General features: G+C 36.5%; 1 protein-coding gene across 3 annotated transcripts in view; it reads right to left on the bottom strand.

Moving 5' to 3' along the window:
• The window catches only part of NAV3 (neuron navigator 3), a 351,526-nt gene that overhangs the window by 30,538 nt on the left and 296,351 nt on the right, over positions 1-24,637 (bottom strand). For 2 of the 3 annotated variants that reach the window (XM_027594099.2, XM_027594097.2), the window contains 6 exons: positions 15,928-16,039; positions 9,810-9,931; positions 8,812-8,832; positions 7,955-8,127; positions 6,182-6,335; positions 4,599-4,773 (listed from right to left, as the gene is read on the bottom strand). In XM_027594099.2, the coding sequence (XP_027449900.1) occupies positions 4,599-4,773; positions 6,182-6,335; positions 7,955-8,127; positions 8,812-8,832; positions 9,810-9,931; positions 15,928-16,039 (757 nt within the window). The remainder of the gene's footprint in view (positions 1-4,598; positions 4,774-6,181; positions 6,336-7,954; positions 8,128-8,811; positions 8,833-9,809; positions 9,932-15,927; positions 16,040-24,637) is intronic. The other variant, XM_027594098.2, reaches the window with a different exon arrangement.

A 24,637-nucleotide genomic window follows, 5' to 3' on the forward strand; every position in this document is an offset into this window, starting at 1 on the left:
AGTGGGAATATTTGGCCTTTTTTTTCCCATTCTAGCCTAACTCGTTTGAAAAATCTCAGGTTTCAAGAAGATGAATTAGTGTGGATGGACTGAAGGTTAGTCTAAGAATTTATTTCTGCCTCCAAAGATCTTCACCCACATGCTGGGCCATTGTCTTCAGATGAGGAAATAAGGGGTTTCTTTTTCTATCATACCCAGGTCTGAGGAATACCTGAGTAATATTCAGTTACCATTGTAACGGTGACAAACAGAAAAGCAATTTGATTTTTCTATCCAACCTAAAATATCCAAGCTCAATACCCATGTAATTTACGAAAGCTAAGGTGCTGAGATTGGCGGTCAAGTGATATTATTTTCAAGCATTTGGCATATATCCAGCTATATTACTGCTTACCTTATATCTATAATTATTAGCTACTGTTATTGGATTTTAACCATAGCATTATACTTCCCTACAGAAGCACATTAATTATCACTCTCCTATACCCTTTATGCTTATAGTTTTAAAACCAAAATAGTATTTCTAGTAATCAGCTAAGACTTACAGAAGCATGATAAAGCTAGCTAACCTTCAAAGCATCAGCCTTTAAATGGAATTAAAGATTAATTTTCAAAATATATTATATGAGATTAATGTCCAATTTGGATAATTATTAATGTCAACTATCCCACATATATGTTTTCCTTTGACAATAATTTTATTATAGAGCCATGTTTAATATGAATATGGTGCTCTGTGGACAAAAGAAATTCAGTTACGTGCTAAAGAGCACATGTGTCTGGTGACAAGGGGACTCAATTACTCTGACTGTAAATTTATAGAGATAAGGGCTATAAATGTAGTACCAGAGAAATGATAATTTAATCAAATAACTTCCGAAAACAGAATGGTCCTATTATCTTAATAATTAAGAATATGCAATTTCACAAAAGAAGGAGTAAAAAAAAATGCCCCAGGACCATAACAATCAAAAATCAACAGAATTGGAGGGATATGGATTTTTTTTGGTTAGAAATTTTTAAATCATCAAAGATAATCTCCTTGCTAGAAATTTAATTATTTTACCAGATTAATATGCTCACAATCTCTCACCTTGTTGCTTATCTTAGTCAAAAGTAAAACTCTTTGCTAAGTGTCATTTAATCCTCTTGCTCTTTTTCTTAGAAGTTTAGAGTGGCTTACTGTTGGCTGCCTACATCTAAATTTCTGGTAAGCTGTGACCAAATTATTTCTGTGGTACTTTGCTCAATTAGTCATAAAGGTGTATAAATATTCAAAAATATTTATTAAACCTAAATGATACCAGGAATTGCGCTGGGCATTAGGAATGAATACCAGGGTGAGAAGCAAAATGAATTTCTTGCTCTTTTGGAGTATACATTCTCAACAGGGTAATTACAGAATGTGTCAAGCTCAAGAAATAATGGGCACGAAGCAGTGAAACAGTAACCAAAGAGAGGCAGCTCTACATGGATAGGTCATCCTGGAAGGCTTCCTTGAGGAGGTGCTGTTTAGAGCTAAGACCAGCAAGAAAGACCTAGGAAAAGAGGTCCAGAAAACAAAAACAAATGCAAAAGCCTTGATGAAAGAGGTAGGTGTGTTCAAGGCTCATACAAATGCTCTGGGTGGCAGGGGTGGGGAGATCAAGTTGGCAGGGGGGAGATTAGTATGAAATGATGTTGAGGTGGACAAGGGCCAGATCAAGAGCAGCCTACTACTCCATAGCAAGGCATTTAATCTGATTTCTGATCTACTTCTCTGCTCAGGTTTGCTTTGGAACCTGTTATTCATCTCATGTTATGCTTACTTTTAAAACTGTGCTTAAAATACGGAATTTCTTCCGACAGCAGTGAAGTAAATATTTACCAATAAATGAATGAATGTCTCCCTCAACTTCTCATATGTGGTTACTTAAAGCAAAATGAATATAGGACTGAAAAGGTCAGGCACTGGATTCATAGCTCTGCCTCCTACTAGTCACGTGATCTTGAACAAATTATTATCATCTCTTTCCTCAATCTTGGTCTCCTCATCTGTGAAATGGGGCTCAAACAACACCTACTTCATAGGGCTACTGAGACCAACAGAGATAATGCTTTTACAGCACTTTATCCTCAGTGTTTAATAAGGCCGGCTGTTCTAACCATTATTCCCTTTCTCCATGTGTTTATTGTAACTCGTTCTCTTCACAGTGAGGGGAGGAGCACATCACAACTCACTCTGTGTCTTCCCCTGTTCCCAATATATTGATAAGATGATCACCTGAAGAAACAACTCCAAGAAAAAAATGAAAAACAGCAAATTTGAGGTTTTCTGTGTATGTGTGTTTTTTCAGGTTTTTTTGGGGGGGGTTGTTTTTGTTTTTGTTCTTTACAAAAAATAAGTCATGGTCCTCCGTCAGTATTTTGAAGGAAGAATAAAAAGATCTGCCATTCTGGTTACAATCAAGTGAAATTCTGACCAAAAAAATGAAGGCTTTTCAAACTTCTGTCTTTACTGGATATATGGAATATGCAGTTATATTTCAGGAACCAAACATTTGTCAATTATCCACACTCCTGCCTACTTGTCACCTTTTTAAAAAAATTAATTAATCATGAACCCTAGAAAGTTCTTTTGCTAAAAAGCCCCCATGTAAAGGCACTTCTGATTTCTAATTTTGAACCCAGTAAATAAGAGTGAAGGCAGCGAAAACAGTATCCTACTCATGTGATTTAATGTTTTGTTAGTTCAGATATAATTATCACTAATGAGAAATAATTAGGGAAATACAATAATATTGAACTACAAATAAATAATGAGTAATAAAAAGTACATTTTTGAAACCCCCTTCCCCCAAAATTTGCCCCAAATTCTGAATCATGGACATCAGTATTTTCAGTCTGATGAACACAGAAACTATACTTGATTTATTTAATTTATCTTTATCTTTATGAATTTTAGTCCTTCCTGGACATGAATTTTAGTTTCATTTTTATTTGGCTTCTATTTCTAAACTATCTTTAGTACTAACTATGCCTCCTTTAAGCCTTATTATATTTCCATGAGATAAAATCATGTAACAAGCAGTGAAATCCTGCCATGACGCCATCCTGTAAGGTACAAGCCCATGATTTTCCTTAGGAGTCAACCCAGGACAAGAAAGTTACGGACTGACTGCCTTTGGCTATGGACCCTGCTTCACTTCTCCATTAGGTTCATCACCAACAAGCCCCATCACTAACAAGCCAACATAGAGGAATTGCTCAGGGCTCCCAGAATCTGTACATTTAAAGGTTTTGTTTTTTCTTTTTTAGCATCTTTTGAAGAATTTGAGTGATAACACCTTACAATTTACACATTCAAGTTACTATCGTCGTCCCATAGCTCTAATTTACTGTATGATTTATAAGTTCATTATATCATGACATCTCTGTTTCTTCTTGGCTACTAATATTCGTTTTATTTGATGCTTATTCTCAGAATTCATTTCCTTTCCCCAATACCTGCCAAATGTTATAGTGTTTTCCTGAATTTCAGGGAGTTCCTACTTGCCTTTTAGTTCCCACTTGTCTTTTCTAAGAAGAAAGCCAAGTTATACATTTGAGCCATTCATTTTACATTATGAAGGGCAGATATAGCAGTAGAATTGTTAAAATTCTGACTTTCTAGAAGAGATGTGATTTATTAATAATTTAATCAGTAACAGCATGCTGGGTCTCTGTTTCTCTTCTTCATTTTCTTCTTCTCTATTTTAGTGTAATTTAAGGCAAGCCGGGAAGAACTATATAGTTGTATAATGGAATCTACAGTTACCCAGGAACATGTATATCATTGGTTTCCAAGCGTCATCTGGTGGCTATGCTTTGCAATTACCACAGATCTTCATGTAAATCTCTCCTGAACTAAATCTTCTATACATAAAATGATTCACTGCCATAGGAGCAGTTACACTTTATAACTGAAGAGTTTATCACATACTAAGACAACATTATGTCAGATGATTCAACTTGCAATGAAATAAGACTGTACCCCTGTCCCATCATTACTACCCCTGAACACAGTAACAGAATCCAGTAAGTTCTTTTCATTTGTTGGAAATTTAATAGAACTGTGCCCTGGGTGACATAGTAGCATTATGTTCTCTCTGGACAACATCATGCAAGATCATCTGATCAAATTTACGGAGAGGTCCTGATACACTCGTAAATGGGCTTTGTATCCTTAAAATACTATAAAATTGCATGGGATTACTAGTATTATATTCATAAGTACTAATGCTCACCACTGAGAACATTATTTCCTTATTGTGTTTGTAATCATTAAGGAGGTACTTCTCAAGCACAAATAATTTTTTTAAATGACATGAAAACCATTATCTCTTAAGTCTCACTCTTCTACAGAGAACGTTCTTTTAAAGTTATAACAAAATAGAAGAAATTTTTAAAAGAAGAATGGGGCTATTCCCGAGAACTAAGAGGGCTCACATTTTTCCGAGGATAAGGTGAGAACAGTGGTGGGTGACATTCCCGAAATTCCAGCCCCCCCCCCCGCCCCCCCCCCCCCCCACTAAGCCACAGTCATGGTTTGATTCAGGCAGGTGTGTGCCCGAAATTACCTGAGGTAACAGACTCTGTGATGTTCAGATTGTTTAGGGAAAGTCCTAACGACTGCCGTGGAGATGAGGAGGATGTGCTACTTGAGGATTCTGACGGTGGACGAGCAGGCTTAGCCGTGTTACCAGTTTCTGCCTTCAACCGGTCATTTTCTGCCTTCAGTATTTCTATTTCATTCTGTTGAGAGGATGGGAAACATGAAAAAAAAAATCCAGCTAGTTTGAGTGAGAAAATGGTACCAATGCTTTTATCAGAGTTGATGATTTCGTTTATTAAAGCATGTGGTGATATGTTAAGTAAACAAATATAAACTATGAAAACAAGATTTCCTTCCACAGAAGGAAAGTTAACTTACTCTCTTTCTTATATATGTATATTCATGTATTCACAAATATAGATGCACTAACCATTAGAATTTGTTTAGGTATTTTTTGAATATACCATATATTTGAGGAGTCTTCCAGGACTTGGTCCCATTTAAATCAAGAATAATAATATTTAAAGTGTTCATGAAATTTCTCATTTTATTGTTTTAAAAGATTTTATTTATTTATTTGACACACACAGAGAGAGAGAGCACAAGCAGGGGAAGCGGCAGGCAGAGGGAGAAGCAGGCTCCCCACTGAGCAAGGAGCTGGATGCAGGACTCGATCCCAGGACTCTGAGATCATGACCTGAGTTGAAGGCAGACGCTTAACTGACTGAGCCACCCAGGTATCCCAAAATTTCTCATTTTAAACATACTGTTAAAATCCTACAGGTAAATAATGCCATTTGCAATACTCTGAACTCATGAAAAGTTGAAAACCAGAGTCAAACATAAACAATATAAATACGATGATTTAAAATTACTTCAAAACCCCAGCTAACATCTGAAAAAGTTTCTGTTCCTTCCAAATGAGGGCACTAGGCTCATAAAAACCACAAAGACCTTTTGGTGAATATACACAGTAGCAGATAAATCTGCTCAGCAATGAGCTTTTCTTGTTTCAGTCCTCTGCGGTACCCAGGGATTACAGGTTTACAATAATAAAACGAAAAATCAGTCTGAGCACAGACTGTTTCTGAAATTAGCCTTCAGATGCTTCCCCAAAATACAAAAGCTTTACTTTTACAGATGGCATTCTACATCACTTTTACTTTCATATTTAGAAAGCTTGTGTTAAATTTCTGTAGTTTCCTCATTACTTTTTTTTCCTCATTAAAAAATAGGTATAGGCAATTGAAAGTCAGATTTCAAAAGAAGGGAGAAAAGCCAACACAAAGATAAATCATGGGAAAGTGAAGGCACGAGGCTTGTAGTAGTTTCTCGACAAACTCAGCTCTCAAGTGAATCCAATCACTGGTACGGGTGTCTTGAATGGCCCTTGAGTGTGACCGGCCAGTCAGTACTCTCACTTCCAAGCCTGGCTGTGACAAAACTCTCCGTTCAAAGTTAGAAAATGAGGTGCAAATATTGAATAAACAGAGTGTGCTTCCACAGTGGGTTTAAAAGGTAGATTTGTTTTTATAATAACCGAGAGTGGCAACGAAATAGTATTTTTCATCTCTCCTCTTTGCTCTTGGAAGGTGCGTCAGCACTGACCTGCATCCGGTTCATAGCTTCCCGGATCTGGTCAAGATGATGAGCAGAGCTGAGGGCTTCCAGTCGAATATCTGTTAATTTTAATTCCTTTTCTCTGAGCTCACTCTTCAGCTGCAGAATTATCTCTGCCTCAGCCTCCGTGCATTCACAGATCCTGAAGAGGGAACCAAACACAAAATCAGTCATCGGGAGGGAAGCCAGAGGATCAGGAAAACGAATGCTTCTTTTAAGGCTGAACTGCAATATTATCCAGCAGCCACAGAGGTTCTTTGCTACCGGCAAAACCTAAAGAGAAGGAAAAAGAGTTTTACAAACAGTAATACATTCACAGGTTCAAAACAGAAAACAGGAGCTGTCTTTTTCCTTTAATCCTTTCTTCCCATTTTTCTGAAGTTTAAAAATAATCCATTATTACTCAATACCAAGTAATCTTCAAAATATCCTTGTGGCTGATATTCATGGGACTGCATAGCATTACACCATCTCATCCCGCCATTTTTCAAGGGACCTAAATTTCTATTTGCAACTTATGAAATATTTTTTAAAGCAGTTATAATGTTCTTAAAACACTGATTTCTTTTTTTTTTTGCAAAACTGTGCAAAGTATAACGTTATCTGCCACAACACTATCTTCAAGTTACCATGAAAATCCAATACAAATATTGTAGGAAATAAATCAGGGAGATGAGTTTTGGACATTTAAATAATGGATGAGTGTTATATAATCCTCCTGTAGGCTCAGCTGATTTAGGAGATCAAAGCTAATGAAGCTAAATCACAGGTTTCAACCCATGCAAGCGGGCTAGTTGAGGGCTGCTTGAAGGTCAGATACATTACTTCCTTATTATTTTGTTATTGTTATTTTGTGGGCAGTTTTGCAGGAAATACAATGCAAGAACTTGCTTTTTATTAACTAGTACCTTTTCCACTTAAAATGTGAGGGCTGTGTTGTTGGTTACAAAATGACAGTGCTAGGTTCCTCCTTCCTATATAAGTGGTGAAATTATCTGGGATACCCAAGCGTCTTAAATGGTCCTATTAGTGGCTCTGTCCTACATGACAGTTCTATGCTAGTCATTGTCATGGGCATACAAGGAAATTTGATTTTAAATAGTACATAAAACAGAGAATCACCTCATCAGAGCACATGTTCTACGTTCTCAAGGTTTCATTCATTCTTGTAACATCAAATGGTGAGCTACTGTAAAAATGGTATGCTAGGTTATCTAATGGAATTAAAGGCAAATGGATTACAGCTTGGTTTTAGGAAAACAAGCTGGACTTCAAAACCGGAGACAGAGGAGGTTTTTATCGTTGAAATGCATGCGAGTGATTTTAGAAAGAGCAAAGGCAAATGCTGCTGAGGTTAGAACCAGGAACTTGGCAAGTTGCATGCATCACACGCCATTTTACCGGGATCTATGTTTGTAGATCACAGGGCCATTTTGCCGTTTCTTTGGTGGCCAGACAAGGGGTGACCTGCATTGAATGCACAGTGAGACAGAGACATGGACAAATGCCAGTGAAAAGAAGTGAGACTGATGACTCAGAAGAGTGGAGAGTGAGATCACAAAGCACTCAAATTCTAACATGTGAAATGGGAAGGAGAAACGAGGGCTGTCCATAGTTCTAAGGAAGATTGGAAAAAGACCGGCACAGATGGTGTTGCCTCTGTGAAGGCACAACCTGACTGCATTTACAACACAAACAGGGGCGTGGCCTGAAGTTGTTTTTTAAAAAGATTGCAGCATCCTGCAGGGGGAAGTGACTTACGCTGAGGCTGACTGTGAGGGCTTCATGGATGTGGACCCACAGTCACCCACATTATGCGGCACTTTTGGTGATGCTGGGAGGGATGAGTCAGTGAGCTCTTCAATGTCCGAATGTGAGGAAGGAGGCTTGGTGGACTTTTTCTTCCCAAAGGCTTGTTTGAATGAGCTTCTCAGCTGAAAAGAGGACAGAAATTACCTTTCGTGTCTATTTGCATTTGGAGAATTTGGCTTTGGGGCGTTAGTTTGCAGGTGCCATCCTAGCCACTGCCTGGGGTCAGTATGTACAAGCAGAGTATTAACAGGTGCAGCACGGTATCTCTAGAAAAAAATGATACCGCGTTTTGTGTTTTGTTTTATTCTTATATTAATCCAGCGCAGCGCAAACACGGAAGGCTTTGAAATAGTGCAGGGTCAAGGGCATGGCTGTCAGAGCACTCATTTAAAACTAAGTACCTTGAAGGGATCTCCACTCCCAATGCTTCTCTCTTCAAGGCAATTTGTTTTAAATGGCCACTTTAGCGCTACAATCAAGTCATGTCCTGCTGACAGTATAAACTTAAAAAGCAAAATGAAATCAAATTCACCTAACACTTCATTAATTGTGATTTTCTATTCAAATTTTCAATTCCCGTACTATTCAAAACCAGAATTGTTATCCCCTACAGCTCTATTCAGAAAGTGGTTTTTACCTCTTCTCTTTAAAATTTGAGATTAAAATGAAAAGACACAAAGAAAAGACATACAAGGTAATCTGTTTTTAAAAGGTATAAAAAGCCTACTGCCAAAATGAATAGCATTCATGCCAAGATAGGGTATTTTTTATAGATGCATGCCAAATTGTCCACGGTTTATATTCACCTCACTTCCTCTAGAGTTCACCTTGCAGAAACATGAAAGAGTGTGGAATTACAAATCAAGGGAATGAAGGCTGATCAGTATTTTAAAATATTACCTGTATAAACATTTTTTTTTAAAACAAAAGAGATATTTCTTTCATTATTTATAGTAGGCACTCCAGCAAAATCCTCTGATAGTTATGTTCTGGATTTCATCAGTAGTTGCACTTATTCAAAAAACTACTTTGGTTTATGGTATTAAAAGAAATCCTTTACTGCATGGTTTTTAAACATTTTGCTGTGATAGCATCTTCCCTTCAGATTTTTTTTTTAGCAATTGCTTAATATCATCATAAATTCTATATCTAGCAAATGTAAAGCACTGTTCTGTGAAAGTGCATCTCTGTATTTCTGCTATATTCTCTTTAAAAAAAAAAAAAAAAGAAAGAAAGAAAGCAGACCCTAATGTGGTTGATTTCTGAGGAGGTGAAGCTTTATCCACACTATGCCCTGTTGAAGTGAGAGGTGGGGAGGCTTTCAAGGTTTCTTCTTTCCTTTTTTTACAATTCATTTCTTCTCCTCTTCCTCCAACCCCACCATCAGTATCACCACCACACCACCATCTTTTCTTCTTCCTCATCCCCACAGTAAACTTCTGCCCTGTCATTTAGTAACAGATGTCATCTTATTTTTCCTTATAATGACTTTAAAAAGCCTGTATTAATTATCCTATATTTGTAGATGAGAAAACGTAGGCCCCCTCAAGTGAAGTTGCCTGCCTATGGTGCAAGTAGTAAGTGGCAGAGTTGGGATTCAAACCCAAGACTAGTCCTGACTAAAACATCCTCAGCACCATGCCACCCTACTTTTGATGACGAGTACAGCATTCCAAGGGCCAGTTACTTGAAGGAGACTCTTTGTAAACTGCTACAGATTTCTAAAGCTCAAAAGAAAGAAAAAAAAAACCTGACTCATTGTGCACTAACAAGCTTTTGAATGAGATGAATGACCAGGGCTTACCCAGTTTTTCTTTTTCTTTTTCTTGGAGTCAGCATCATTACCACTACCAATGCTGGTATGGCTTGTGGCACTGTTGATACTAGAAACACTTTCAGAGGAATGCTGTCTTCTGATGCGGAGATCTAGCAACAGACAGAGAGCATCACGTTAGCTCCTAAAGACTTTCACTATGAATGAATAAGACTTTGAGGCTTTCTGAGAGGAAGTCTGCTAATAAAAGTCAACATGGCTTTGTACAGATCATTTCAGTGCAGTTTTGGTTTTATAAGTTTATAAAGTACCACCTTATTTGCTTTAATGGGTTATCTGCATTAAGATTCATTGGGCATCTCATATAAGTTTGTAGCTCTGGTGGTTTAATGAGTTCCAAGTTTCATCCAAAAATGAAATGCTATGCTAGTGATTTCTACTGAATACCTGGATCAAGCAGATCTTCCAAAGTGATTTATTCCAAATGATTACTTCCGTGGAGTAAATGGAAACTCATAATAGCATGAGAATTAATTGTGTCTTTTTAATATTAGTGCTTTGAATAAAGCTACTGAAGCTAAATATATTAATTTTCCATTTCATAGAATCATACAATGATAGAGCCAAAACAAACCTTGGAAGTCATTTAAGCAATTCAATTCACAGATGATGAAATTGAAGTACAAAGAAGTAACTTGACCAAGGTCAAAGAGCCAGTGAGGGAAAGGTGCTCAAGAAAGCAACTGCATAGGCTGCATGTGTGAACTAAACAGAAAACATATTTAAGACAGTGCAATTCTTCCATCATAATTCCACCCGTGACTTGGAATAGTAATGACAGTAATAATAATAACACGTAATAATAAAGCTAGCTTTTACTATGTGTTTACTCTGCCCTGGGATTACCTAATTTCATTCTTTTTTTTTTCTTTTAAAGAATTTACTTACTTAGAGAGAGAGAGCACAAGCAGGGGGAGCAGCAGAGGGAGAGGGAGAAGCAGACTCCCCACTGAGCAGGGAGCCTGACACGGGGCTCAATCCCAGGACCCTGAGACCATGACCCGAGCTGAAGTCAGATGCTTAACCTGACTGAGCCACCCAGGTGCCCCTTATCTAATTTCATTCTTAAAGCAAAGCGCTGACATAAGTTTAATTACTAAAAGTAATTTCATCAGAGTCACAAAGCTGAAACACAGAAGAGCCAATCTGACACCTAGACAGATTCTAACGTCTATTGTGCTAACTGCCATGTGATTCAGGCTTGCCATACTTCTCAAAAGCATGTAGTGCTTCTTTTTTTTTTTTTAATTTTATTTATTTATTCATGAGAGACAGAGACAGAGAGAGAGAGGCAGAGGGAGAAGCAGGCTCCCAAGGAGCAGGGAGCCCGATGCGGGATTCGATCCCAGGACCCTGGGATCATGAACTGAGCCGAAGGCAGACGCTTAACCATCTGAGCCACCCAGGCGCCCAGCATGTAGTGCTTCTTTAGTCACACAAGAGAATTTGAAAAAAAAAAAAAACATTTGATATTTAATCATGTTTTGAAGATAGCCACTTATTCCATACAATTTATTTATAGTTGTTGAAATTGAAGTTTTATCTACTTACAGTGAACTGAAATTGCTAGTGGAGACACTAAGAAATTATAAAATTGTTTTTAAGGTTAAATCTGCTTTAAGGCCAAACCTATTACTATATTTAATTGGCATCAATTAAGGTTTGCCAAGTAAAAAAATCTCAGTGGAACTTCTAAGATGTCAGAAATTACTATATAGCTTTCAAAAAGTTTCCATAGAAACAATAGTATAAAATCAAAGTCTTCCAGTTGACTGATTTATTTAATGTTACAACACCCCATGACAATGAAACTATAACTGTTACTTTCAAATATAATAAGTGACTATATGTGTGGGCATGTAATGCATGTATACAAATCTTTAACCTTATAGTCATATACATACGTATCAGTAAGTACCTTAATTTTTCCATTAAGATAATAACTATGCTGACAAATTTTATAGGAGGGAAAAAATAAAACTATTTTCAGAATCCATAGATTTTGGCTCTTAAAAGTACTTTAAAAATAATGATGAGAATATTTACTGTATTTATATGCCCAAAATATTACCAATGTCAAAACTTAAATCAAGGCATGTATTTATGTGTGCTATTTTGATTGAACTTTGATAAAGGAGCATAGTATCCCTTAATCAACGAATATGGAAGTTGTATGAATAAAGAAGAATATGTTGGTATTTATTTGTGTTTTAAATTTCTGCTGCAGTTGGCTACAAGCTTTTGTGATCAAGATATATTATTTGTTAGGTTTTTCCCTAGTAATCAACTTTCACAAATAAAGCAATTGGACTGTGTTAAAGTACTCCAGAGTTTTTATTATACCCAGAAAAAATAAATTGCATTTGACTTTGATTAACCCTCAAAATTTAAGGAGATGGCTACGTTCTCATAATCATAAATCAAAAGTAGTCCTTAGAGGTATTATCTACCTTCAATTATGATGGCATTTACCAACAAAGATTAGCAAAGGAATGATTTCAATAATATCATGGAATGAAAGGAATGCATTTTACTCATCTCTAACAATTCCTTTCTAGTGCTTGTAAGTATTTGATTCAGTACATGTGGCATCATAGAGCTTAGTAAAGAATGGTTCACCAAATGGATATCAACAGTAGGAGTGAATGGAGAAGCTTATTTTAGAAGTCCGTTTTTCAGTTACGTGTTTGTTCATTCATTTCCTCTTCTGACCCTTGACACCAGCACTGCCCCAGTTCAAGCTATGACTATCACTGGCCTGCTTGACAGCAAGAATAGCTGTCCCACTTAACTCACCTTCAAACCATTCAATAGACAGTAGCTAGAGGATTCTCTTTAAAAGGAAATCATCATCGCTGCCTTACTTAGGACTCTTCAATAGATTCTCATTTTAAAAAGAAAGAAAACACTTCGACTCTTAAATAGGGCCCAAAAGTCCCTCAGTAATCTGGTCAGTACTTACCTCTCTAACCTGGTTCTACGTGTTGTACCTTTGCTCATTGTGTCAGTTCCATGAGGGCACTAGTCTATTTTCTATCTCAAGACTCTTCTAGAATATTCCTCTCTCAATATTTACCAGATGGGTTGATCATTATTCCTTGGAGCTCCCCTTAAATGTTGTTATCTGGGAAAGGCATTCCCTGACTATGAACCTCTAGGAGGTTGCCTGGAACTCTTGCTTTCTATGCCATCTATTTTGTCCATTTTATAACATAACTATTTTGGCATACATATTCAGCTACACCAATGATCACAACAATTGTTTATTTCCTGCTTTCCCACAAGACTAAATGCTTAATGGAAACAAAGATTATATCATTTTGCTCATTTTATGTATCCCTCCCACGTTTCTGAGCAGAGGAGTTCCTTTTTTTCAGTTCCAGTAGGTATATGAGGCTACCTGTTGCCTATGATAAAAAGAATCCTTCCAGAAAGTTTTACTTGAGTGACTTGTACTGTGTTAAAGAAAGGATTAAGCCTTTTAAAATCCCTTCTGGACCTATTTACGACATAAAGATTTAGAACATAGGCTGCTTTATTATAGCTCTAAGATAAGCTTTAAATATGCAGTAATTTTCCATGTGGCATATAAATCAACTCTCCCACATGGAAAGTTGCTAAATTCTTAACAGAAGTAGCCCCTAGAGAACTAGTTTTTCCTTCAATTTAAGTATATCTCACTTTATATAATTTTTTCCTAAAATTTAAATTCAAGTATTTAAAAATTACATTTTTTAAAAATCAAAATTCAAATAAGCCCCTTTTGTGTGTAAGGCATCATCATAGCCACGTGGGTTGAAAAAACAAACCATCCTACCATTGATCAGAAAAGGCAGGCCTTAAATAAATTAAGGCACCAGAGTATACTACATATTTGGATAGAAGTACAGTTATTTCCAGAAAGATATCACAAGGGGACCTCATCCAGCTTAAGGGTCAAGGAGACATATTTAGGCCAACTCTTATAAGGTCTCAAAAAGTTTTTTTTTTTAAAGATTTTATTTATTTATTTGAGAGAGAGAGAATGAGAGAGAGAGAGCACGAGAGGGAAGAGGGTCAGAGGGAGAAGCAGGCTCCCTGCTGAGCAGGGAGTCCGATGCGGGACTCGATCCTGGGACTCCAGGATCATGACCTGAGCTGAAAGCAGTCGCTTAACCAACTGAGCCACCCAGGCGCCCTCAAAAAGTTTTTATGCTGAACAAACAAGGCAGAAAATTTTAAGTAGATATAACCAAAACATATAAAGAACTTTTAGAGAACTGGAAGAAATTCGGGGTAACTGAAATACACAACGTGACAAAAAAGCAGAGAATAAGGTCTAGAGCAGTGTCTAGCTAATAAGTGGCAGTCAATAAATATTTGCTGAATGAACAAAGCTGGTGAAGAGAGATTATGTCATGTTAAGAAGTTTGTATTTCATCCTAAAGGCAATGGGATACCTGTTGTTGACAATTGCTTTGGTTTCAGTGTGAAGAATCACTTATAAAGTGGTATAAGATGAAAGGCAGGAAGGATTTAGGAGTTTTTGGTCATAGTTCAGGGGAGAGATGAGGGATGGTGATAACAGGATGAGAGAAAAGGGAACAGATCCAAGAGATATTTAACAGTTGGAATCAAGAGAACTTGTTGATTTAATGAATGAGGAGAGGAGGATTTATGGATGACATCTAGATTTATGGCTATATGGAAGGATGGTGGTGTCATTCACTGAGGCAAAGAATACTGAAGGCAAAGCAGGCTAAGAGGGAAGATGACAGGTTCAAATTTGGAGATGTTGAATTTAGCATGACAAACAGACATCCAGAGATAACCAAATGGAGCTCTCTCTGGGGCAGCTAGATTTATAGATCTGTAACTCAAGATATGAGCAGGGCCTGGAGAGATATATTTGACAGTTATCAACACATAAATGATAATTATAGCCAGAGGATTAGACGAGTTTGTACAGACTTTTGGATAGGATGAAGAGAATCACAAAGTACCCAATCATAAAGGAAGCGAGTTGAGGACTGGGTTCTAAGAAATACCAACATTTAACAAATGGATACAAATGAGTGAACTTGCAAAAGAAACTTTGGAAGAGATTTCAAAGGAGCAGGAGAAAAACTAAGAGTGAGAATGTTACAAACATTAGAAGAAATGAATATGTCAGGTAGAATGGAAGGACATCAGTATCAAATGCTATCTACAAGTCAAATACAATATGAATTTTTAGTGTTGTACTGGATTTTGTGTCCAGAAAGTCATTATGGATCCTGGAGAGAACAGTTCTGGTTTGATGGTAAGAGAAGCCACCCTCCAGAGGTCTGAAGTGTGACTGGCTGCTGGAGGCATTAAAAAGATTCCACAAAATGTTCCTAGGATTCACCAGGAAATGGGAAAGTACATGATAGGGCATTCAGGATTTAGAAAAGCATTTTTTTTTTTTTAAGCTGGTGAGGAGTTGAGCATATTGAATGCTGCTGAAAAGAGTTAGGACATGAATAATTAGAACCTATGCAAAGAAAAAAAGATGACATGACATGAATACAAAGCATTTCTTCAGTGGGAAGCTAAGGAGGGTGTGGTGGCAAATAAGATTATTTTATTATTGTTTAGAACTGATGAAGCATAGTAATAATGAAAAGCAGACTTTTAGTCCTTTTTCTTACTATTTTTAACATTTCTGTAAGAAGTGTACCTTTTTTACTGCCTCCACCCAGAATGAGCTCTTCCCCATACCTACTACTTGATACTTTACCATATCGATTACTTTGTTTACAGATCTGGATTTTCATACTCTTTACAGGGTGTGTTTTGCTTGAAGTCAGATGTGAATGTATTAAGTAACCTCCCCCACCCCCACTCTCACCAAATCAAATGGAGAAAAACGTGTGTACGACTATAGAAGCAAATTCCTTAAGGTTAATTAAAAAATTATTGATAAGGAAAGCTACTGTTCTTAAATTCTGGGATTCTGACTGCATTAAGGCCAAGTTATCCATTCTAAAAGGTAGTGCCACTGAGTAAAAGCAGCCTTTCTCTAATAAATAAAATAAAATAGGTACTTATTATATTGGACGAAAAATGGCAATATTTCTCAATATACCTTTGGGAGGGTGGTCTGGACCGTTCAGCGCTCCCTGAATAGCTGCCTGGGCAGCAGAGTTCTGGGCCTTCAGCATTTCAATGGTTTCTCTTAGTTCTATAAGTTCAGACTCCTGTGAAACAAACAGAATTTAGAAGTTTTAGTACCTAGAGAGAAAAGATAATCCACAATCCACAATCACATGGGTTTCATTTTATGTAGTGCTAACGTCCTGGGAGATTTGAATGCCGGACTGACCTTGTCAAGTCACATCTAACGACTTCTTATTTACCTAATGTAAGGAGAATTTTAGAAAAGTGTCTTGGTTATTCTCTTATAAATGGGATCTGAATAGTCTTTATTCCTTTCAAAGGGTGGCACCTAAAGCTGACCAGTGCAACATAAAGCAAGATATCACAGTGTACATTTTATACCACACTTACTAATACCGCCATGATTAGATCACAGAGTTAGCTAGCAGAATTGTACAGGTGCCTCACATTGCATTTACTGTTAGCCAGAAACCCTGAATTCTTATTGAATGAATGACTTCATATTTTGTCTCCTTTATTTTGCACTTGGGGAACCGCTTCTTTATATTCAAGTATAAAAGCAGGAACTCATCCCTACCTCACTCCTACTACATGTCATCTTATTAAATTCTGCTGGGCAAATCAAGGTCATCTTAGGTTCTGATACTTTTCATCCAGTAAGTTTGCTAGTATGGAGATCCAATTTTACCAAGCCAAAGCAACACAGGAATTTTTTTTAATTGAATAGAAATACATTCAATCTACAGTCCTTAAATAATACTAATTTATCAAAAAAAAAACCTTTTTTTATGTGACCTTACACATCAAATTGTTATGAAACATCTATTTTCTTATTGAACTCACGGTAACTTTAAGATGTGTCCCAATGAACAAATAAATGATTTTTCACAGTTATCTAAGTGAATTGTTTTATCAGAAATGACTATGAGGAAGAATGAGGAAGATAGGATGTATGCGCTTCTCCAAAAAAGGAAGTAGAGTATTGTTTCAGCATGGGCAGTATTTCCCTCAGGAGCTCAAAAACAAAGGGCATCCAGAAGTCTTGGCAGTGTCGGCAACTCTGAAAATTAGAATTCTTGTCAGCCTCTTAGAGGGAGAATTCCTAGGGAATGTAATTGTCATTGAGCATTTTCTCTATCATCTTTGGCAGCAATCCAAAGAATCAGGCTCAGGTTCTTCACTCCATATTAAATAGTTTATTCCTACTCTCCATCTCCCAGAATATATTAAAAAGGTAAGATCAGGACAAGCACCTTTGGAGGAAACAGCTTCAGATATAAGAACATCCAGAGACTATTCTAACCTTAGGCACTTAAAAAAAAAAAAAACAAAAGAACCAAAAAATAAAAAAAACGGGCAACGCTAATTCAAATGACAACCAACTTTATAACTATTTTCATTGGATATCTGACATCTATCTAATAGATGACAGATATTTAAAAAAAATAATAAACCCTCTTACAGACTTCTAATAGTTTATAAGTCAAAGAATCTCATAATGAACAATTGGTAGCAACCTCCTAGATTCACAGCTGGATCTTCAAATATTTGACTGTAATTTAATTTGCATATATTTATCATGAAGGAAAAATAACATGTTTGTGGAAAATTTCCACTGCCATAATTCAAAATTCAGATCCAATTCATCATGATTTCTCAGTCTCTCCAAGTTCTATCTATAATTTTGTCCCTTGCTCAATTAGTAATAGATAAGTTTTCCAAAATTTGATATATTTCCCATTTAAAATAAATCTCCTAATAGATAAAATGTTTACTGAAATTCATTCTACCTTTACCAGAAAACTATTCACAAAAGGAACTCTATAGTGCATACTTAATGAATCATATAATTTAAATAGTAATTTTACAACATATAGACTGGAATACACATTAAATTTTAATTAAAATCAGATTTTCATCCTTGAATTTAAAAACAATAGTTCTTGTACTGTGGATTAACAAATTTGCTGAAATATGTGGCCTTAGGTTGAAAGAAGAAAAATGGAAATGAGGGATCTCATACAAAGGTCTAAAAAATACAGCTTAATTAGACTTATTTCAATGTCTAAACTTTAATCTCTTCTAGAGAAATCTCTTCTCAAAACTGTTTTTAGAAAGATTAGAAGTGGAATGCTCAGGGAATATTGTTTTTTCAGAAAACTACATTTAATATGAGATAGAAGAATGATTACTTCCAAAATTAAGTGTCTTTTTTTTTTTTTTTAAAGATTATTTATTTGGGAGAGAGGGCACAAGTTGGGGGGGGAGGGCAGAGGGAGAGGGAGAAGCAGAATCCCCGCTGAGCAGGGAGCCCGATGTGGGGCTCGATCCCAGGACCCTGGGGATCATGACCTGAGTTGAAGGCAGACGCTCAAAAGACTGAGCCACCCGGGTGTCCCTAAAATTAAGTATCTTTAAAATAAACAACAGATATTAACAGGTTAGTTGTTATTCAGCATGGCACAATAGACCCAAAGGAAGAATAACTAGGTAACAAATACATTCATTATGTAAATTGAGAAAATCACGTGTATGAAAAAATTAGTTTAAGCCAAATTATATCAGTAGTTCTTCAGGGCAACTTTATAAGCAAGGGCCTATAAAATATTCCAGTGTCTTTAATTAAAAAGATAGTTAAATTTGACACTGATAATCTATCCAAACCTGAACTAGGTATCTCTTCATATCTGCAAAAATCCCTTCCTTCTTTCTTATTTCAGTTAATGAGATCCACCTTCCACATCACTCAAACTAGAGCTATCCCTTTCACTGAGTCTTCCCATATGATTTCTCCCTTTGCTTTAAGTATTTTTCTCACTATTAAAGGCCCTGGTGAAATGCCTATATGCTTGAAACCTCTTAGCTTTCCCTTCAGAAAAAAAGGACCCTTCTCTGTACTTCCAGATCATTTAATGCATTCAGCGTATTTAGTTGTTGTAGACTTTGTCTTTTCACTGAGATTTATGATCTCAGTAAATGTTGGGATGATTTTGTTCAAATGTTCTGGTCTATGTTAAACAGGTGTTTCTCCCCTTCAAAGAATAATGTAAAGCTTCAATTCTATGTATGTTTTAACAAGAGGGTGTTTAATCACCTTTGGTGCCATATTAAAACATCAGTGACTTTATTATTCATTATAAACAGAAAGTCTGGATATGGCTAAATCGGTGAAATCATTTCCTTTGGATGGCAACAAAGTCAGGTTTCCCTTTCTCTCTTTTCCAGCAGTAAGTATATGAAGATTAATATAAGCACTTTAAAATGAAAACTTGGCTGAGACATAGAAATTGTTTTATAATAGTTTTTTTCTAGTCTTCCTTTTTTTCTCCTTCATAATTACAGTTGGTGGTTCACATTTATTTTTAAACTATATTTTTCTTTTTCAAAAAAAGATTTATTTATTTATTTTAGAGAGAGAGAGCCCAAATGGGAGGGGCAGAGAGAAAGGGAGAGAGAATCCCAAGCAGACTCCAAGCTGAGCACAAAGCCCGAGGCGGGGCTCGATCTCACAACCCCAAGATCCTGATCTTGAGATCACGACCTGAGCCAAAACCAAGAGTCAGACCCTCAGCTGACTCTGCCACCCAGGCTTCCCTTAAGCTATATTTTTCTAAGGTGACTATAATGCTTAGAAATTGCAATGCTGCTTCCAAGTACAACTATGAAATCCTCCTTTTTTTTGGCTATGGTGGGGAATGTGGATCAGAAATATAATTAGAAGCGAGTTCTAGAAATAGCCAAATATAAAACTGTTTGATACTCTGAAATATTTTCATTTAGTTTCTTTATTTTGAAGGTGACCAAATAGAAGATACTTCAGTTCTGAGACTGTTCAACTTTCAGAAAAAAACCTGGAAAATGTATATGCCATCAAGATATGGACTGAAAGCCTCTTCTAACTCAGTAGTTTCCAGTTTCCATTGTCTTCATTATATACCAAAGAGAAGATGGCGGCTAGGACAATTCTGTACAGGATCTTGGGACTAGACGATCAGATCATACTTTGTTGATATTTTCTCACTTTTCGAAAGTGGGAACCAAACTAAAATTGCATTCACCTTCAGTAAGCTATTCAAGATAATGATGCCCCAAACACCTGCTGATCATGTAAGATTCCAGTTTTCCATGAGAGTTTCTCATTAAAAGAAGCTGGATGGAGTCAATATCTTTTCTAACTGCTTTGTACATGTCTCCGAAGCTAAACAAGTCATCAAGGTCCGACTTGGAATGCTTCAAAATGAGATGATCAAATACTTTGTTGTAATACTGGCCCTGCTTGGTGTCCTTTCCAACCTAATTTCCTAACTGCATCTGACCTCTTTCCAAATTTCTCCTGGACACAGGCCTTGCTGAAAATTCTACAAGCTTGGCAATAAATCTCATCAACCAACTTGACCTTCTAGGCAAGACTCTTAAAAATTTGCACTGAACCTGCTTTTGCTTCCTTACACTGACACTCAGTTAAACTTACACTATCTAGCTGTAGTTAATTTGAACATGTTCTACTCCCCACGATTATGTGTGTGCCTTGAAATCTTGTAAATTTTTCTAGTGAAAGAACCCAACCAGCCCTGATTCTAACAAAATGCGCTAAATTCCTCTAATCCCAGTAGTGCAAGTAACTTGATTCCATGAATAACATGGATTCAAATTATCCTATGCTCCAAAAGCCTTGTGAATGTATTTTCTGACTCTAATGATAAATTTTTAGTGAGTGAAAATTTACTGACTAATTAAGTCTTAATTCTCTCAAAGAATCTTGGTGGAGAAGTGCTAATAAAGGGACAAGGACCATAAATCCAGGTAAACTTCTTGATCAGACTATGTCACTGTCACAATCTGTAATGCCTTAGGTTGGGTACAGGGCAATACCTAGAGACAATTTCACTCTCCAGCCAACAAGCATTCATGACAATTATCTTAATTTTTCCTACTTACAGACTTACTATTATGTAACATGTAGCATTCCCCGTGGCTACTGAGGATGCTGTTAAACTATCAGGAAGTGCGGCTGGATTGATCTTCATTAACTAACTTTTATCATGTTAGTCTAGAGTCAAAAGCCTTGGAACAGCTCCTTGTTTGTCATGGATCAGATTCCTTAGACATCTTTCTAGGTTTAGTTCCACATTTCTCTCCACATCCCTTCTTTTTCCCTTAATGTCTCCCTTAATTTCCCTCCTTGCTGTTCACGCTCATGGTGCCCTTTCTTCTACAACACATAGTCCCCCATTTTCCTGGAATTAATCTTTATCCTCCTCTTAGAACCTAAAGGGGCTCCCCCATAACACCCCTACTCTGGAACCTAAGTGAAGATGCAGGGGTCCCCTATGAGTACGCTGAGGACACTATACTATTTCCAACAGCACCCCAAATTTTCTGCCTCCTGAGTGATTCATATACATCTTTCTTTCTCACCAGGCTATAAGGGTATAAAATCAGTGTTTTGGCAAGACAATCAGGATTCTAGGGACGGCATCTGGGAACAAGGAAATATTTTAAGACACTATTCAAGGAAGTGGGCTTGGTCTATAAATCAAACTAACATTTTGATACAGTTTTCGGACTATTAATGCCATATGATTGTTGAAAATCATACTTTGAAGCTAGAAGAAGCCCGAAGACTTGGAATTGAGTCCTAGTTTCATTAACAGTTCTTAAGTATGTAGCCAAGAACATGAAACCATCTTGGCTTTTGCTGCTTCATGTGTCAGCATCCCACCTTGCCTCCCAACATCCTCCCTCTTAACATTTTCAGTGGTGCTTATCTTCACCTGAAATCCTGTACTTTTATCATAATCTGTCACTTACTGGAATATAAACTCTATTTTATATTATAACCAGTTATAAACTAGGATATAAACAGCATGTGTATATATATAAATAATTCATCCATATATGTAGTATATATAACTTTATATATACTACATATATATACATATTTCACTGCTGAATTCTCAGTAGCTAGGGCAGTCTTTCATACACAGTAGAAATTCAATATAACTTTGGTGAATGATTAAATGGACAAATGAGCCTTGGAACTCCAAGAACAGAGTTTCAAAACCTCTGCTCTATATGCACTAATCTTTTTCCCAGGATTGTTGGATCACCAGAGAGCAATATACCCTTTTATCTCAGCTCCCTGAAGAAATGACTTCACTGAAATATGATTAAATGTTATGCCCTCAGCTTTTAGAGAAATGTCTATTTGAACAGCTATTTTGTCTTTTGTTATTTCATGACCCCAATTTAAGAAACTTTACAATAAATTTGTCCTTGAATTCAGTGCCAAAAAGTTTGTCTCTCCGATCTAAATTATGCTCTTCTGGTCAGAAAATGAGAACTAGACATGCCAAGCAATCTCCCATTGTGCCTTAGCTTCCTTGACATTCAATTCTATTCAGTGCTTTGTGGTAGAAATTACATAGGCTCAGGCATCTTATTATATACATTCCTCTACTTGTTTTTACTAGATTCTGTTATTGAATTGTGCCATATCATATTGCAATTAATTTTATGATTCCCAAAGCCACCTTGGAAATATGCAAGTTATAAATCTCAGATTAATAAAATAAACTACTAACTAACATTGTTTGTGCATATGGCTTGCAATGAGACAAACAATCACTTTATTTTCAGTTAAAAAATGGCAAGGCAATTTCAGACATCATGATATCTTCTGAGAAAATTTTATAATTTTGGCAATCTTCCTTTATGGTTAATGTGCACACAGTTATAAAATTCTGTGTATTATGCAGATGTATTTAAAAACATTCAGGCATTATTCATAGGCATTATAAATTAACAAATGCATAGTTTTCCAATTTCTATGAGAAGTTTTATTTATAAATATAAAAAAAGTGAAGGAAATATGGGATGGTAAAAAACATTAATTTTGATTTCTTAAAGATAGTGAGACTTAAGTACTAACCATGATTTCTAGCAATATGCCTGGCTCATGGCCAATGATGAATTTGGTTTATCCTATGTTTTTTTAAGGGAAAAAAGGAGATAAATGTAAAGAAAGGTAACAATTTTTTTGACTATCCACTGTATGTGGCCTCATATTGTATCTTCCTTATTCCTCAGAGTGATTCTACAAGGTAGTTATTATAAACCTGACTTTTAAAATGATGAATGTGAGGGTCAGCAAAAGAAGATTCCACAGCTCTTAAGAGGTTCCCCGAGATTCATACTCAAGCTTCCCGGGCTCTAACATTCATATTCTTTCCCAGTTGGCTGCCCTCAAAGACCTCGTCATCCTGTTTGCTGAGCTCTTAGGCTACATAGTGAAGTGGTAAACTGGACTGCCTCTCTCTCCCCCTTAAAAAAAGATGAAGATAAAATTCCTGTGCTCAAAAGGTGTTTGTCATCTTCCCTTACAGAACAGGTTTGACAGGGATGGATAGTGTTCTCTTTCATAAGCAGGGGAAATCTTTGAAATAGGAGAATGAAAGATAAGGGCAAATAAAATACAGTTTACTAATTACACCAGGCTATTACAGGAATATTTTATTTTCTCTTGAGTTTAATTGGTCTGTTCATTCTGGTTTTTTTTTTTATTTAAAAAATGGTAAACTGACCAATGGTAACATATGCTAGTTCTGTAAAGCTAATGACATACTTTACAGAACTGAAGACAAAACTGAAGCCATCTCTCAGGACAGATATGGGTATTGATTCTGAAAATATCCAAAGCTTTTTAGATTTTGGATCTCTTTGGAAATTAGATGAAAACTGTGGACATCTGCTCATATTATGCACATATGCAGTTTTTACAAATGTTTCCATACAGTTTTAGAGACTTCATCTGTCTCTAACACCCATCCAAGGACTCAGGTTAGGGTCACCAAAATAATGGCAGAGAGGTGAGTTACTGGTCATCCCACGGAAAGTGTCCAGATTCTTTCTCGGCAACACGAACCTTTTGGATATGTTTGTCTCATGAACTAAATTCTCTGTTTCTTTCTTTTTAGAATTCCTTCTCCCCCTCCATAAAACCTTTCAGGTTTATTTTAAAGTTTGTGATATGAATTAACTTGACTTTTCAAAGACAGCATCCCCAGATGCCAACTAATCCCCATTACTCCAAAAGGACACAAATCTTCACTTAGCATTCTGGATTTCTAAACTTCAGTTCAGGATCAGTGTTTCAGTCTCTTGTCCCACAGATGCTGTAATGTGAGCCCCTTGCTTTGTAGAGTCCTTGCATCGCCTCCAGACTTTCTCCATGGGTATCTCCACTTACAGCCATGGTCTATATCTGGGCTTACAGACCATGCATTTGTGAGAATTCTTGTCAGAGTGCAATTCTTGTCAACTGCATAACAAGTTGTTCCTAGAATATTCTAACTCTTCTCCTATACAACTGTTTCTCTTCCTTAACATTTGGTATTCTTTTAATAGGTCCAACCACGAGTAAAATAATAGACTGCCTGGAAAGAACTTCGTGTGTGTGTGTGTGTGTGTGTGTGTGTGTGTGTGTGTGTGTGTGTCCTACTATGGATTAATCTGAATCATATGTCTTTAGAAATTAAAATCTGAAAAGAAAAAGTATTATCTTGTCATTTTCCAATTTAGTATGGAATGGATCCTCTGCCGCATTATGTTGAAGGAGCTGTATCTCATGCATTGTTTAAACATCCTATGCAACTTGCTGTCTTATTTCAAGCCCCCAT

This window comes from Zalophus californianus, chromosome 9, assembly GCF_009762305.2.
Source record: "Zalophus californianus isolate mZalCal1 chromosome 9, mZalCal1.pri.v2, whole genome shotgun sequence".
NCBI lineage: Eukaryota > Metazoa > Chordata > Mammalia > Carnivora > Otariidae > Zalophus > Zalophus californianus.